Source organism: Hemitrygon akajei, chromosome 11 (genome assembly GCF_048418815.1).
Source record: "Hemitrygon akajei chromosome 11, sHemAka1.3, whole genome shotgun sequence".
NCBI classification, from domain to species: Eukaryota; Metazoa; Chordata; class Chondrichthyes; order Myliobatiformes; family Dasyatidae; genus Hemitrygon; species Hemitrygon akajei.
The window spans coordinates 38,108,623-38,125,898 of record NC_133134.1 but is presented as its reverse complement, the minus strand read 5'-3'; the positions used below and the strand labels follow the sequence as shown (position 1 = coordinate 38,125,898).

Here is a 17,276-nt window from a genome sequence, read left to right as displayed (position 1 = left end):
GACGACGGGAGAAGACAATGTTCTGTGTTTCAAAACTAGCCATGTCTCTAGCCAAGCCAAAGTGGAAAATTGCTTATGTACAGAACTGTGCAAAAGTCTTAGGCACGTACATGTACCTTGGATGCCTAAGACTTTTGCATAGTACTGTAATAATTTTATGTATTGCACTGTACTGCGGCCGCAAGAAAAAACTAATTTCATGACATATGTGTTGATAAACTTGATTCTGATATTGGTCTCTATTGTGGACTGAGTGGGAAAGGGGCAGGGAGATGGGAATCATGGTTGGGAAAAGGGGGAAGGGAGAGGGAGAGGGGAAAAAGTAAGAAGCACCAGAGATATTCTCTAATGATCAATAAACCGATTGCTTTGAATCAAATGATCTCACCTAGTGCCTCAGGGCTGGGTGCGTCTATGTCCTGTGCCACCCCTTGCCCTGGCATATCTCCTGTCACCTGTCTTACACCCCTCCCATGGCGCTCTACCCTCACCATTCTCAACATCCTTTGTTCCCACCAGATTTCCAAACTCGCTCTCTGCTCCATGTTGACAATGTTGACAAACTGCTCCATGTTGACAAATACAGGATTGTGCAAAAGTCTTAGGGTGTGTGTGTGTGTGTGTGTGTGTGTGTGTGTGTGTGTGTGTGTGTGTGTGTGTGTGTGTGTGTGTGTGTGTGTGTGTGTGTGTGTGTGTGTGTGTGTGTGTGTGTGTGTGTGTGTGTGTGTGTGTGTCTCTCTCTCTCTCTCTCTCTCTCTCTCTCTAAGGCTTTTGCACAGTACTGTATGTCCCAGAAAAAGTTATTTTTTGGCTAATTATTTCCCCTTATTCTGCACTCAGTGATCAACAACCTAATGAAATCCTGATATCCCGCTCCGCAAAGCCCAGTCTGAGTTTTGCCAGGATCACTTGGCTCCTCTTCATTGTTTATTCCTTTCCATAGTTGCTGCCTAACCTGATGAGTTTTGTGCGTGTTACTCTGGATTTTCAGCATCTGCCAAATCTCTTGTGTTCAGTACAAGAACATGGTTCCCTGAAAGTGGTGTCGCAGGTAGACAGCGTGCTGACGAATGCTTTTATCAGAACTGGCCTTCATCAGTCACCACTGAGGATGTTGCAATTGTACAAGATGGTGGTGCAGCTGCACTTGAAATATGGTGTCAGATTTGGTCAGCCCACTAGAGAAAGTATGACACAAACCTGGAAAGAGTACAGAGGAGATTACGAAGATATTGCCTCGAGGGACTAAGTTACAGAGTGGTTAAGCAAGTTGGGATGTATTTCATCGGCATATAGGAGGAACATACATAGGATCAACACCCACAGTCTTTTCTCAGGGGTGGGGAATCAAGAACTAAAGGGTAGAGGTGAAGCTGAGAAGAGATAGATTTAATGGAAAATCAAGAGGGTTGAAGCAAGTACATTTTCAGCTTTTGAAAGATACTCGTTTAGGTAGGAAAGGTTTAGAGCAGGGGTTCCCAGCTAGAGGATCATGGACTCCCTTGCTTAATGGTATTGGTCCATGGCATAAAAAGGGTTGGAAGCTCCTGGTTAAGAGGGATATGGGCCAAGTGAGAGCAAATGGGACTAGCTTACATGGGAATCTTGGTCAGCATGGACCAGTTTTGCTGAAGGACCTGTTTCTATGCTGTATAACTTCATGACTCATGAGGGAGGAAGAAAGAGAATCAATCAGGACTTTCAAAATCAGCACCTCTGGCCTCCTGCTTGGCTGCGGGACTCACCATTGAGTCCAGCTGTGGAGCACAGCTGCACTGATCTGAACAGCGGAATGCATTTCATAGTCACTCCCTCGTGTTTACGCAAACCTCACACACTTCAATGGGATCACTGGCCAGGATTGGAAAGATTAGACCGTGTAAACATTGTGTTCTTTTCATTACTTTAATCAACTTTAATGTTCTATAACTAATATGCTTCATTAATAAATTAAAAAGTATTAAATTAGTTAAATTTACTTCAAGATTCAAGATTTAATTATTGCCCTTCTGCTGTAAACAAATGTTAAGGAGAACAAAATGGTTGTTACCCTGGATCCGATGCAGCAGAAACAAACACAATAGGCATAAAAATCCCACATTAAATATAAATATAAAAACAATCCTACAAAACACAAAGTACAAGTGGCAGTGCCTGGGGGAACGAAGGGTGCTGGGGGATTTTGGAGAGGAGTGGCTGTAATGCTGGTGGGGATGATGGTGGTAGATTAATGGGTGGAGGATTTGATGAGCCTGACTGTTTGGGGGAAGCAACTGTTTTTGAGTTCAGTGGTCCTGGTGTGGATACTGTGTAGCCCGTTCCCTATGGGAGCGGGACAAGCAGTCCATTAGCAGGATGAGTGGAATTCCTCATGATATTGCTGGCACTTCCACAGGTTTTAAATGTTTCTAATTATCAGAGGAGTCCTCTCAGCCAGAAACAACTAGACCTGCAAGATAAATTCTGTGGCTCCAGGTGCAGGTCCCACTCCAGCTCTGCAAAGAGTATGGAAGAAGACATCCCACTTGTCTGCATGGATCCTGCTCAGGCAATGGATAAGAACAGTCAAAATAAACTGTTAGATGAACTCAATGGGCCAGGCATCATCTGCCAAAGGGAAATGGACAGTCAATATTTTGTGTTGAGCCCTTCCATCAATGCCAAAACAAACAGAAACATGTAGAATAGCGGTCGCCAACCCGTCAATCGCGATCGACTGGTCGATCTTTCTGAGACTTTCCCAGTAGATCCCGAAAAAAAAGACAAATAAATACACAAATACTGTTGAGAGATTGTTTCTGGGTTGCGGGGTTTTAGTTCCGTTCTTTCTGCCCAGGGCGCATGTGTGTAGATCCCCCGCACTACACAGTGTAATTCAATGGTCCCCAACCACCGGGCCACGAGGAAACAATATGAGTCAGCTGCACCTTTCCTCATTCCCTGTCATGCTCACTGTTGAACTTCAACCCACGCGAGGTCATCAGTCACCTAAACGCAGTGATACCCTCGTGCCAGGGATCACTGGTTGGCCTCGGGAACTGCCGGTGCTACCGGCCCAGAGAGCGGACAGATGAACCCAGTGCTAAAATATTCGCAGACGACCTAATTCGGGCTCAGCGTTTCCAAAGTATCAGAGCAGCTAACGCGCTGCGATCTACTAAAACAAACTTGTCGGCCGATAGATCCTACAGTGGGGGCGGGCGGGCGCCCTGTCACACTCCTCACTCAGTCGGCCGCTCTCTCCGTACTGCTACCGCTGCGGCCCCGGCACGGGGACCTCCGGCCCTGACCCTTGTCCTCTCACCCCACCCACGACCAGCTACACCTGGCCAAGTCATCTGGCGGCGGGCGGGCGAGCGGGAGGCCGGAGTTCGGGCCGGGAGGCTGTCCGAGGCAATGAAGCCCTCAAAATGGCTTCAGCACCTTGAGTGCAAGCGCCCCGCACTTAAGGTCAAACGCATTGAGATTTCTCAGGGGAAAAAACGTGAGCAAGGGGGACAGAAGCTAAGTGCCGAGAGCCGCGTAATTGTGGAATAGACTGGACATAAGGAACCTGTATCGGTGTATCGGTCCTGTTTAACACCAGCCGCACCCCCCCCCGGACGGTCTGCAAGAATATTGGCAATATTAAACAGGTCCATGGTGCAAAAAAGGGTAGGAACCCCAGGTGTTTATACTGTGGCGACCCACTTTCTGCGCAGGCGAACCGGCTCACAGATAGCCAGCGCGCGGGGAGAGACTTTGGTATTACACCTCTGACGTCATTTCCGCCCGGAGAGGGCGGGCGCTAGGGATTAAATGCCAGCACCGCGAAGTTTGAATAAACTAGTCTCGAAACGACTTACCGACTGTGTGTCGTTATTTCAGCACTGTGTGTAGCACATCGCTACATTGGTGACCCCGACGGTCCAAACGGGATTTGGACCAAAGATGACCGACTCTTCATCTGTTCACGCAGTTTCGCTAAAACTGCCGACTTTCTGGACGCTGCGACCACGCGTGTGGTTTAGCCAAGCAGAAGCCCAGTTCCAGATTCGGCAGATATCCTCTGATTTCATGCGTTACTACCACGTGGTGAGCGCCCTTGACCAGGAGACGGCCGCCCAGGTAGCGGATTTCATACAGTCGCCCCCGGAAGAAGGCAAATACGAAGCATTCAAAGGGCTGCTCATAGGGACCTTTGGCCTCTCACGGCGTGAGCGGGGTGCCCGCCTGCTTCACCTGGACGGTTTGGGAGACAGACTGCCGTCAGCATTGATGAATGAGATGCTGGCCCTGGCTGATGGACACAAGCCCTGCCTCATGTTCGAGCATGTTCCTAGAGCAACTGCCCGAGGACATACATTTGCTGCCGGCCGACGCAGATTTCAGCGACCCCCGGAAGGTGGCGGCCCGGGCAGACGTGCTGTGGAAAACCAAGAGGGAGAGCGTGGCGTCCGTCAGTCAGATTACCAGGCCACGCGCCCAACAGCAGACCAGACCAGGCCCAGCAGGGGGGTGCACACAACACAGAGGCAGGAGTGAGGAGGACAGTGAACAGTGGTGTTTCTACCACCAGCGGTGGGGCACAGAAGCCCGCCGTTGTCGCCTGCCCTGCAAGGGTCAGGGCCAGCTGCCGCTAATGACTATGGCGGCTGGCCACCAGGACAGCCTCTTGTACGTCTGGGACAAACAGTCGGGTCGCCGCTTCTTGGTCGACATCGGAGCAGAAATCAGCGTCTTGCCCCCCATGGGGTATGACACCCGCAACACGAAGCCAGGACCCACCCTGAGGGCCGCAAACGGCAGCACGATACGGACCTACGGCACCCGCACAGTGCAGCTGCAGTTCGGCGCCAGCCGGTTCACGTGGGACTTCACACTGGCCACGGTGACCCAACCACTCCTGGGTGCGGACTTCTTGCGAGCTCACAGCCTGCTGGTCGACTTGCAAGGGAAAAGACTGGTACATGCCGAGACTTTCCAGACGTTCTCCCTGTGTGAAGCCAAGTTGCCGGCCCCACACCTGGACTCCATCACGCTGTTGGACAACAAATTAACCAGAATCCTGGCGGACTTTCCATCGATTCTGGCACCGCAGTTCACGGCAGCCATACCCAGACACGGGGTTCAGCACCACATCCCGACCAAGGGACCACCCTCCACGCCCGCGCATGAAGGCTCCCCCCGGAAAAGCTCCGCCTGGCGAAGGAGGAGTTCAAGAGGATGGAGGAATTGGGGATCGTACGGAGGTCTGACAGCCCATGGGCGTCCCCCCTGCACATGGTGCCCAAAGCAGCCGGGGGTTGGAGACCATGCGGCGACTACCGCAGACTGAACGAGGCTGCAACTCCAGACCGCTACCCCGTGCCGCACATACAGAACTTTGCAGCAAACCTGCACGGGGCAAGAATCTTTTCCAAAGTAGACCTCATCTGGGGATACCATCAAATCCCGGTGCACCCTGAAGACATCCCAAAAACAGCACTCATCACCCCGTTCGGCCTGTTCGGTTCCTCCGAATGCTGTTCGGCCTGAAGAATGCCGCACAGACGTTCCAGTGGCTAATGGATGCGGTGGGATGCGACCTGGACTTTGTGTTAATCTATTTGGACAACATCCTTATAGCCAGCAGTAGTTGTCAGGAGCATCTGTCCCACCTCCGCCAGCTCTACTCCCACCTGCGTGATTTCAGCCTCACGATCAACCCGGCCAAATGCCAGTTTGGTTTCGATACCATCGACTTCCTGGGCCATAGGATTACCAAAGACGGGGCAACACCTCTGCCCGCCAAGGTAGACGCGATCCGCCACTTTACCTGGCCCAACACGGTCAAAGGCCTGCAGGAGTTCATTGGTATGGTGAACTTCTACCACCATTTCCTCCCCTCAGCAGGCCGTATCATGTGCCCTTTGTACACCCTGATGTCGGGTAAAGGCAAGGACATTACTTGGGACAAGGAGGCCGCGGCCACTTTCGTTAAAGCCAAGGAAGCCTTGGCAGATGTCGTGATGCTGGTGCACCCCAGAACGGACGTTCCGACCACCCTCACGGTGGACGCATCCGACACAGCAGTCGGTGGGGTGCTGGAGCAGCTCATTGAGGGGTGCTGGCAACCCCTGGCATTCTTCAGCAAGCACCTACGACCACCCAAACTCAAGTACAGTGCCTTCGACCGGGAGCTGTTGGCACTGTATCTGGCAATCCGGCATTTCAGGTACTTCTTAGAAGGCAGGCCGTTCACCTCGTTCATGGACCACAAACCGTTGACCTTCGCATTCACGAAGGTGTCCGATCCCTGATCGGCTCGCCAGCAGCGACATCTGTCCTACATCTCCAAGTACACGACGGACATCCAGCATGTCTCGGGAAAGGACAACGTCGTGGCCGACGCACTCTCCGGACCAGCTGTCCAGGCCCTGTCCCTGGGGATGGACTATGTGGCACTGGCGGAGGCGCAGCAGGCAGACGACGAGATGCCCAGCTACAGGACCGTAGTCTCAGGTTTGCAGCTGCAGGACTTTCTCGTAGGCCCAGGTGAGAGGACCCTCCTGTGCGACGTGGCTACCAGCCAACCTCACCCCATCGTCCTGGCAGCCTGGAGGCGGTGAGTTTTCGACTCCATACACGCACCCATCTATCAGGACAATCGTCCAGCTGGTCTCCAACAAGTTCGCATGGCACGGACTTCGCAAGCAGGTCAGTGAATGGGCCAGAACGTGTGCGCAGTGTCAAACAGCCAAGGTACAGCAGCACACTAAAGCCCCACCGCAGCAGTTCGAACCCACCCATCGAAGGTTAAACCACATTCATGTGGCTATCATGGGCCCCCTACCAGTGTCCCGAGGAGCGCGGTACCTCCTAACTATGGTAGACCAGTTCACGAGGTGGCCAGAGGCGGTCCCGCTCACCGACACATCTGCTGATTCCTGTGCCCGAGCACTGATTGCAACCTGGGTAGCATGCTTCGGGGTACCGGCCCATATTACCTCTGACAGAGGCGCCCAGTTCACCTCCAGCCTGTTGGGAACGCAGCTACACCACACTACTGCCTACCACCCACAGTCGAACGGACTAGTGGAACGCTTCCACTGTCACTTGAAGTCGGCTCTCATGGCCCACCTGAGAGGACCTAACTGGGTGGACGAGCTTCCCTGGGTCCTGCTTGAAATTCGCACAGCACCCAAAGAAGATTTGCACGCCTCATTGACCGAGTTGGTGTATGGCACACCCCTGGCCGTCCCAGGTGAGTTCATACCAGCCCCAAGGGGGCAAGAGGAAGAACCCGCAGCAGTCCTGGACAGACTACGTCAGAGGCTCGGCAACCTGGCCCCCATACCGACTTCACAGCACGGACGGACCCCGACCCATGTACCCAAAGACCTGCAGAACTGTAAGTTTGTGTTTGTACGAAGGGGCGGACACCGGGCACCGCTACAGCGGCCGTACGAGGGGCCGTTCAAGGTGATCAACAACAATGGGTCCATGTATGTTCTGGACATTGGGGGGAAAGAGGAGGTTTTCACAGTGAACCGACTCAAACCAGCCCATGTGGACTTAGCACAGCCGGTCGAGATTCAGGCACTGCGGCGCAGAGGCAGACCTCCCAAACAGAGGCCGATCCAGACTGTGGACATTGGGGGGTGTATCACCGGTTCTGGGGGGGGGGGGGGGTTATGTGGCAACCCACTTTCTGCGCAGGCGAACTGGCTCACAAATAGCCAGCACGCGGGGGGAGACTTTGGTAATGCACCTCTGACGTCATTTCCGCCCGGAGAGGGCAGGCGCTAGGGATTAAATGCACCAACTGCGTGTCGTTATTTCAGTGCTGTGTGTAGCACATCGCTACATTACATTATTTCTACTTCTGGGTTACGGGGTTTTACTTCCGGTCTTTTCTGCCCCGGTGTGCATGCGTGTAACTAGTCGATCTCGCTTTTCACTAAGGCTGAGGTGGGGGATCTTGGGCTTAAAAAAGCTGGTGACCACTAATGTAGAATAAAGAGTTGGGAGAGGTGGGTGGTGTGGCAAGAATTGTAAAGTGATAGGTGGATCGGGGGGGGGGGGGAGGTGGAATGTCAGATGGAGTCATGTGGGGAGAGAAAAGGGTGGAGGTAATGATAGGGGCTGAGAAACCATAAGTGGGAGACATAAGACTTTAGATGATGGAATATACTATGAAAGAAGGCAAGAAAAAAGATTGGCTCACACTGCCAGATTGCCCATGCAATACTATGTTCCCTCCAATACTATGTATACCATCTACAAAATGCACTGTGGCAACTAAATAAGGATTCTTCAATAGCACCTTTCAAACCTACAGTCTGCACTAACCAGAGCACAAACACAGTAAGCAGTGAGAATGCAGATTTTCCCTTGTTTGTGATTGGACCTCCACATTCCTGACAGAGTTTACCGCCCTTCAGACTTGGGAATATATTACTATTCCTTCTTCGTTGCTGAATCAAAGTCATGGAAGAATTTGCCCAACAGCACCAATGCAGCATCTACAACAGTTTGACTGCAGAGATTCAAACAGGGAACTTATCTCACAGCTTTCTCAAGACAAATTAGGGATGGACAATATATTTTGGTCTTGTCAGAAACATTCACACTGTATATAAAGAAAGTAAAAATCTCTAAGGTTTGTTGTCGTGAGTTTTCACCAACTGCAGCAGCAAGCTCTCAGACTGCCTGCACTTCCAGTTCTAGGAAGAAGTAAATCACGAAGAGCGGGTTCCTCCATTCGGAACATATTTTGCTGCTTTCCCGCATATTTTGAAAAATTATGTAAATAAGGAAGAGTCTTGGTGGATACTTCTAAATAAAGCTGGGAGACAAACAAATAAAATACCAGTCCAAACTAGAACGATGACTTGATTTACAAATACAATGAAACATGCAAATCTGCTTCTATGATTCCTGCATCAGTGGTTCTCAATTCCTTTTCCATAATATTGCTGAGTTCCATAGGGCAGAAATTAGAATATTTAGGACTGCTGATTTCATTCTAGCTAAAACTCACCAATTGTATGATTGTGCCTTAGCTACATTAAGTTTATTGTGTGCTCTTCTCATTCTCAGAAGGATTCAGAACAGCATTTAAACAGACGATAAAACTCCAACACTACATCAAGAACCAGCAGGCTTACGTTGCACCAACCCCTTAAAGTCTGCCTGAACATATGGTTTAAAATGAACTCTCTCTTTTGAATGTGCAAATGCTTTCTTCAGCTTGGCCTGTTCCAATGAACTGGAATATACTTACACATTTGTCTCCCAGAAGAGGCAAAGAGTAATATAAATAACTCTCTCTTACTCCACTAGAAAAAGCAACTTGGGAAAACCAAAGTATCGGAGAAAGGTGACTTCAAATCAACATATTAATGTGATCCTCTACACCTTCCTGTTTAAATGTTTAAACAAAGGAAAGTCTAGCTTCTCCCTTGGGTTTTGTACTCTCTACTTTCAGACTTCTGCATTTTACTTTCAACTTCATCCTGTTCTTCTGAAGGATGCTTTACTGCATGGCCATCTGTATCATCTCCTTCCTTCTCAGCACCCTGTAGTTCAAATTAGCTCCAATAGATCCTTTTTATGAATTTTCCTATGAATAAAGCTACATAGTGAAGTGACATTTCTCAGGTACTCACTGTCTTCATGAGTTTGAATCAACTTGGGTGGGCTTTCGGGACCATTGCCTGGTGTTGTAAAACACAGTACAGATGTGTTGTATTTTGTGAACTTCTTGAGGCCGGTAATTAGGGCTTCATGGCGCGTTCCGTGGAAATCAGGGGTGATTGTCATCATTGCAACTGTATTTGGTGGGTCCGCAATCCTAGTAAAGAGCTGATGAGAAAAAAATGTTGGAAATGGGGAAAAATTTGTAAATATATATGTACACAGAAATCTAAATACACAATGTCAAAAAGAATCTTTTATGTATTATTCGATAATTTTTTCCTCCAACCCCCGTCCCCTGCTTTCTTCAAGATGTGGTATGTAATGAATGATTGTGAGAGTGGCAGTGGATTACCAAAATTGTGATCACAATTGTGTAATCTTTTCCCCTCATTCTACAGAAATAGATACTCTTTGCCCCAGGGAAAGAGAAAGGAGGGACTGGGAGAAATGTGGAGCAGAGACAGTGGGACATAACTAAAAGAAGCTGATTTACTCATTTTCTTAGCCTTAGGATGCAGAGGATCCTAATGCCATTTTGGATATTAACCCAATCAACAAATTCAAACTATGTCCTGATTTGCTTGTTTCAGTACTAACTGACAATACAGTTGCTCAAAGTAACATGTCAATGATACGATTGGTTTCACTTCTATAAACTGAAAAATATTTGATTTAAATTTTAGATATTACAATCTCTTTTATTACCTTGTAGCCTTGGTTGATGCCGTTTATGAACTGCTGAGGGGGAGGATCCCACGTAAACTTGATGGTGGTGGAGTTCACAGCTTCCACTTCTACATTCTGAGGGGGTGCTGTTGGGACTGTATATAAGAAAACAATCAGTATCTATATTTCGGAAATCATGATATGCCAGATGATAGTGATAAGCTCAGCAAACTTTTTCTTTTAATGAATCAGTCACGCAGAATTTTTAAATGCTTTGTCAATTTTGTCAAAATTCACATTCTTTACTCTGTAATGCACCATCAATAACTCTCGGAGACGTGAGGTGAGATATAGGCTTTTATTGGCTGGAAGAAAGAACAAGCAGCAATTGACCACCACACTACATCCTGGAGACTGAGGCCAGGGCGGTGTCTCCAATCGCCTTTATACCGGGGTCTGTGGGAGGAGCCACGGTCAGTGGGAGGAGCCACAGGAGCAGTCAGCAGGGGGGCGTGTCCAGAGAAGTATATGTAGTTCACCACACTCTGCAATGTTCAGTGAACAAGCTATAATGAGGTCAAATCATTTAGATTACTGTGCACTTGGAAGGAACTTGACATCCTCAACTTAACGGAGAATGATACCCTGCTAATAGAATGCACTGTGATAAAAAATATTGCTTCATTATAAACACCTTTATCACTTTCGCTGTGTGCAAAAACACGAAAATACATGACCTGCAGCTTGAAATTAACTAGCATATTCTCTAGCAAAGTTCTCTGGCCAAATAACAGTAGCGTGGTAGTTAGCTTGACAGTATTACAGCTGGGGCCGCTCTGGAGTTCGTAGTTCGCTGTTCTCGAGGGAGTCTCTGTATGTCCTCCCTGTGCAATGCGTGGGTTTTCTCTGAGTCCTCCAGTGTCCAAAGACGTACTGGGTAAGTTAATTGGTCATTGTAAACTGCGCTGGGATTAGGTTAGGGCTTGTCGGGTGTTGTAAGGAAAATATGGATCGAAGGGCCAGAAAGGCCTTCTCCGAGCTGTATCACCAATAAATAAATAAATTCACTGGCTTCAACTGAGCTTAGCACAATTAAAAGATAGAGAAAATTTAACATGTTTCCATGCTGTATAACTCTAAGACCATGTCTTCCTTTCCGAATGATAATATTTTATTATAGGGATGATAATAAGTCTAATAAAAGCGGTGCAGGTTGATTCACCCTTCTTTTGATGAGATTCCCTTTTAAAATTATTCCCAAATATCAGTTCTTCTGATCTGCCTAGATCTGATTCATAATATATTTGCAGAAGTAGCTGGGTACAAGGATAGAAAACAAATAGGTAAATGCACTGAATAATCAAATTATCGTAGGTTCTCGATATCTGTTGCTTTCTATTTATTATTATTGTTATTATTTCTTTTTTTCTTTTTGCAATTGCTGCTTGTTGTCTTCTGCACCCTGCTTGCCCGCCCTGTTGGTGAAGTCTTTCACTGATTGATTCTATTGTGGTTATTGGATTTATTGAGCATGCCTACACGAAAATGAATCTCTGGGTTGTATATGGTGACCTACGGGTACTTTGATAATAAATGTACATTGAACTTTGAACGTACAATTCCCAAGTTATACTAATGTGCATAAAATTTAAAATATTGCCCTAAAATAAAAAGTATTAAAATAGTGTTTGGCAATGCTGACACAATACAACAGGCCCAGGGCCACAGCTGCAGTGAGCTCTTCACAATAACAGTGCTAATGAGATGAAAATCGAAACATTTAAAGATGGAACGTCAGAGATGACTGATCATGGACTGTCTTTGAACACACTCAAGCTGACCAAAGTAAATATAAGACTTTCTAGGAACAGAGACAGGATCAAATTCAGTGTATTTGCAAAAAACAGTCAATGCTATAGAAGAAAAATCCAGTAGATTTTTTACATTTCAACTTGACCCTAAAACAACATGCAACCTCCCTTAGCAAGCCATTCATTTAAAGGTGATGGATGTTGAACAAATGAGCCATGGGTTATGGATGCACAAGCCAGCTGGGAGATGTTATCTGAAGTTGGTGAACCCAAAGAATTAGGAAAGATGCTGTGGATTTTACTGAAGTAGACCAGAAAGTTACACCCATTCTTGAAAATATTACTGCATATTAGAGAGGACCAACAAGGTCACACCAAATCAGGATTATAACAAACATTCTGTGGTAAAAGGCTATATTAACTCCAGGCATGCCACATTCCATGGGGTCATTTGGGGTCAGGACAGAGGAGGGTATCCTACTTTGAAGGAACAGGCCATATTTTAGAAAGACCACTTGAGAGATTTAATTGATTGTGGTGGATATAACAGTACAAATACCACAATTCAGTAAAAAGCCCTGGGATAACGAGAGTCACTTTGGATAGATCAGGGACAACAGTCTGGCAACTCGGGTACTTATAGGATTTTGTGCCAAAGTTAGGCACATAGATACCGTGTCCTTATTAGATTTTGTTTTATTTTTCTTATTATTAATTATGGAATGTAGTATGTGTCATATATATCTGTTTAATTGCTGTTTTGATGTTGTTAACACTTCAGTAACTCAACTGTTCTCTGGGATATAATAATATGTGTAGGGAATTCCAAGGGAAGTCACGGGAAGAAATACTCGTTAACATTGGAGCTGTTGGTATGTTTCTGAGTATTTTCAGCAGCCGAGTATTAATCTGAGAAAGCAAGTTGAGAAAGCTCCAGTCGTAACAGAGCTTCAAATGATAGCCAAGGCCACCCAAATTCAGGATTCTGCAGGGAAAACTCAGATAGCTTCAGTATTGTATTTTACTTTTGAATGGTAGCCAACTAAAATCTCTGACGTTTTATTAGTGAAATGATTGGAAGAATTGTTCACACAGCTCAAAATAAAAATGTAATCTGTCTGGGCTAACCCCTTCCTTTGTCTTCCATTTCCCACTTTCCACCAGCTGGTGTCACATTCTGAATGCACATAATGTTGAGTGTGTTGTGCAGCATGCAGGAGATCATGAGGAAACCAGCACTGTAGAGTTCAGGTGACTGATGAAGCATTGTTCAGGATTCCTACCACCCATCCCACAACCCTTTTGCCCCACTACTGTCTGAAAGAGGCATAGGAGCATCAGGACTGGGACTGCCAGATTCGGTAACAACTTCTTTCCCAAAGTTGCTTGAGTACTAAATACACTGTCACAACTGAGATCACGTAACTAGGACAGTAAGTAAGCTGTTTACTGTTTACCATACTTTTACCTGTGCTGCGCACCACTGTCATTTCGAATTATATTTTACGAATTTAATTGTAATAATATTTTGGTTTATGTATTGCTGGTGCAGCATGTTCCTGAGGAACATTGATTTGTTTGGTTGTATATAGGTATGGTTAGGTAACAATAAACTTGAAGTTGAACGTGACACAAAATGGAATATTCGTGATTTCAGCGAGGATGCTGGGCACTGACCTGCATGATGCCTGTATACTCCACAGTTCACTGGGCAATGAATGAGTGATTTCATTTTTGCTACTGTAAATCCCTCATTTGATATATATAAAAGGTAATGTCACATTAGTTTCAGTGGCACAACAACTGGTTTTGCCACTGAACATTCTGCCTTGCTTATACCACCGGCTGCTGGCTGATAATCGGAGTCATATAGAGTCAGCATGGAAGCAGACTTTCTGGCTCAACATTCAAGCTGAACAATTTGCCTACCACAGCCAGTCACAGTCTTTTGCATTTTACCTAAGTTCCTCCAAAGCTTTTCCATTCATGCACTTTGGAAAAGAGTAAACAGTCAATGTTTCGGACCGAGACTCTTCATCAGGACTTGATGAAATCCTGATGAACAGTCTCAGCTTGGAAACATCTACTGTTAACTCTCTTCCAAAGATGCTGCCTGGCCTGCTGAGTTCCTCCAGAATTTAGTGTGTGTTGCTTGGATTTCCAGTATCTGTAGATGTTCCCGTCTAGAATCTGTGACATTGTATAAATATCCCGTAATGCGCAAAGAACCAAGTTCTACTAAGCCTACACTTAATTGAGTTATTTTTTTGAACAGTAGTGAAACAATGAAAAACTGTAATTTCAAATTAGAAATACAATGGGGGTCACGACATGGAGTTACTAGATGGAACACTCACATAAAAGAAAAGGTGGCAGTGAGATTGAAAGTACAATTATTTTCTTCTGGTTTAATACCAACCTGCATGAAATCTGACTGGCATAACATTATTTCATTAGTGCTTGGAACCAAGGTAACAGCAAGATAGTTTCTAACATATAAATTACTCTGAGCTTTTTAGTTTCTGTTCACACAGGTAAAACAATGTGTTGACTTCAAAGTTGACGCTTATTGATGTTGTAGTTGCATTGGACACATGTTAATTTTCATCTTAATACTAAATTCTTGTAAATTGCTTCTCTTCATCATTCGAAATGCAAATAAAAATGAAGCATCACACATACAAAATGGAGGGGGGGGGGTCTCTGCAAGTCAGGCAGCATTTATGGAGGGTCTCGGCCCAAACCAACTGTTTATTCCCCTCCACAGATGCTCCCTGACCTGTTGAGTTCCTCCAGCATTTAGTGTGTATTGCTGGAGATTTCCGGTATCTGCAGAATCTCTTGTGTTGGAAATGAATACTGGCAAAAGGGAAAATGTTCTTGTCAAATGGCCTCAGGGCTCTCCATTTGCTTCTTGAGAACATAACATGACATTGCCAAGATTTCAAGACTGGCAGTATAATCTGTGAATATTAACTGCTTGCCTGCTGTGACTGGCCTATCCTTCTCAATAACCCTAAGGTAAAATGTATGGTCAGAGCAGATTTCACCCCCTTGCCCTGACTGTCGTGGCTGAACTTTGAATGCAGTCCTTGTGACCACAACAGCATCCCTTGCTGGAGTTCATCAACCCTCCTTAACCCATATCCCTGATATATTTATATATTTAGTTTTCTCTTCCCCCCCTCCCTTTTTCTCTTTCTCTCTCTGCCTATCACTCTACCTGTTCTCCATCTCCCTCTGGTGCTCCCCTCCCCCTTTCTTTCCCCCTAGGCCTCCCGTCCCATGATCCTTTCCCTTCTCCAGCTCTGTATCCCTTTTGCCAATCACCTTTCTGGCTCTCAGCTTCACCCCACCCCGTCCGGTCTTCTCCTATCATTTCACATTTTCCCCTCCCCTCCTACTTTCAAATCTCTTACTATCTTTCCTTTCGGTTAGTCCTGATGAAGGGTCTCGGCCCGAAGCGTCGACAGTGCTTCTCCCTATAGATGCTGCCTGGCCTGCTGCGTTCCACCAACATTTTGTGTGTGCTGCTCAAAATAATATCACACTTCAAAGTCCCTAAAGCAGGGGTGGCCAACCTTTTACATTCCATGCTTCAATTTTTTCACCCACGAGTTCAGATGCGCCATACAACTCTTGTACCCCCATTCAATTCTTGTAAAAATGTTATAGATATATTTAGCATTTTTACATGATATATTGATTTAATATAAAACATTACTTACCTTAATGAGACTTTTAACAAATATATTTTGTCTTCTTTTGATTTCTTCCCTTTTCTTAAATCACATATTCTTTCCGTAACTCAGACGGTTGTGAATCTCAAACCCATACACTAGCTTCAGTTTTCCTTCTATTTCAGACTGATGTTGTGCTTTATAGTGTCTATTAAGATCATGTCTTCTATTATGTGAGAAAGTGTTTTCACAAACAACGCACAACGGTTTTCCTGATGACCCGCTATAAATAAGCACTCACTTTCCCACTGTTCATTGAATTCATGCTTACTATCACTTTCTGCTTTTCTTTTGCACGTGATGAATGTAAAAACAAGGCTTAATTTTCGAAAAAGTACAAAACTGCAAATGTTCACAAAGGACGAACAAAGCACAAATCCGTAGTGCAAGAGTGTCAATTGTAAACTGACTGGCAAAAACTTGCGATGTACCGCTGGTGCAGACGCCTGGCGGCTCAGGATCAAGCAAGTATAAAACGTGTATTGAACAGTTATGGAACGACTGCAGAACAAAAGTCCTTCTTTCCTAGTTTGACTCATTGAACATTTTTTTAAAATTGAAAGCAGATTAATGTGAAAGAAGATAACATTCGCCAAAAGATGTGCACGAAATAATAAAATCGCTAAAAATAATTGATAAGTTTTAGATTTATTCTCAGTAAAACCCATTTCTAGCTCTAAGCTACTTGAATTCCTGTTACAGATTTTTTTCTACAGATCTGTTTTTGGTTAATACTTTTTGCATGAGTAGGCTTACTTTTTTAATGATTATCACTGGGGTGCAATGTGCCACTTTTGGCGCATGCACCATAGGTTGGCCATCCCTGCTCTAAAGTAATAATGAAAAGTAAAAGATCTCTGTGATCTGGTTTCTTTCCTCAGATTTAAGGAATTATATGCAGCACTCAAGGGGAAAAATCTCCCTCAGCAATTAATCCCTTAAAAGGAACGAACAGAATAAATGTGATTATAAGTTCACAGTTTCTTTTTAAAGTTCAAGTTTAATTGTCATGCAACCACACATAAATACCCATGAATACAGCTGAATGACTGTTTTCTCCATCAATTACTGTCAGGATTCTTTTTCACTGTTCGATATCTGAGCAGGGACTGTCCAGGATCAGGTTAAATCAAAATTGTTTAATTCTTGCATTACAGATTCCTAAAACAACTGAACATGCCGCAGAACATCAGGTAAATCCTTAAAGATACTTGCTATCTCTGTAATGATAGGACTTGGTCTCACAAATGCTGAGAATTTAATTTCACAAGCTGCTGAGGAATTTGACTAATTCTTCAACAAATTTGTTCTGTTAGTGCCAAACTAATATTAAATGTAAGTTGGGGAAGTGTGTGTAATTTATATTTCTGCCCTTCTCATGGAGTGATGGAATATC

General features: G+C 45.6%; 1 protein-coding gene across 2 annotated transcripts in view; it reads right to left on the bottom strand.

Annotated features, from left to right (window-relative positions):
• The window catches only part of sdk1a (sidekick cell adhesion molecule 1a), a 769,571-nt gene that overhangs the window by 178,516 nt on the left and 573,779 nt on the right, over positions 1–17,276 (bottom strand). For both annotated transcript variants that reach the window (XM_073060649.1, XM_073060650.1), the window contains exons 18-19: positions 10,369–10,484; positions 9,633–9,828 (exon numbers count right to left, since the gene is read on the bottom strand). In XM_073060649.1, the coding sequence (XP_072916750.1) occupies positions 9,633–9,828; positions 10,369–10,484 (312 nt within the window). The remainder of the gene's footprint in view (positions 1–9,632; positions 9,829–10,368; positions 10,485–17,276) is intronic.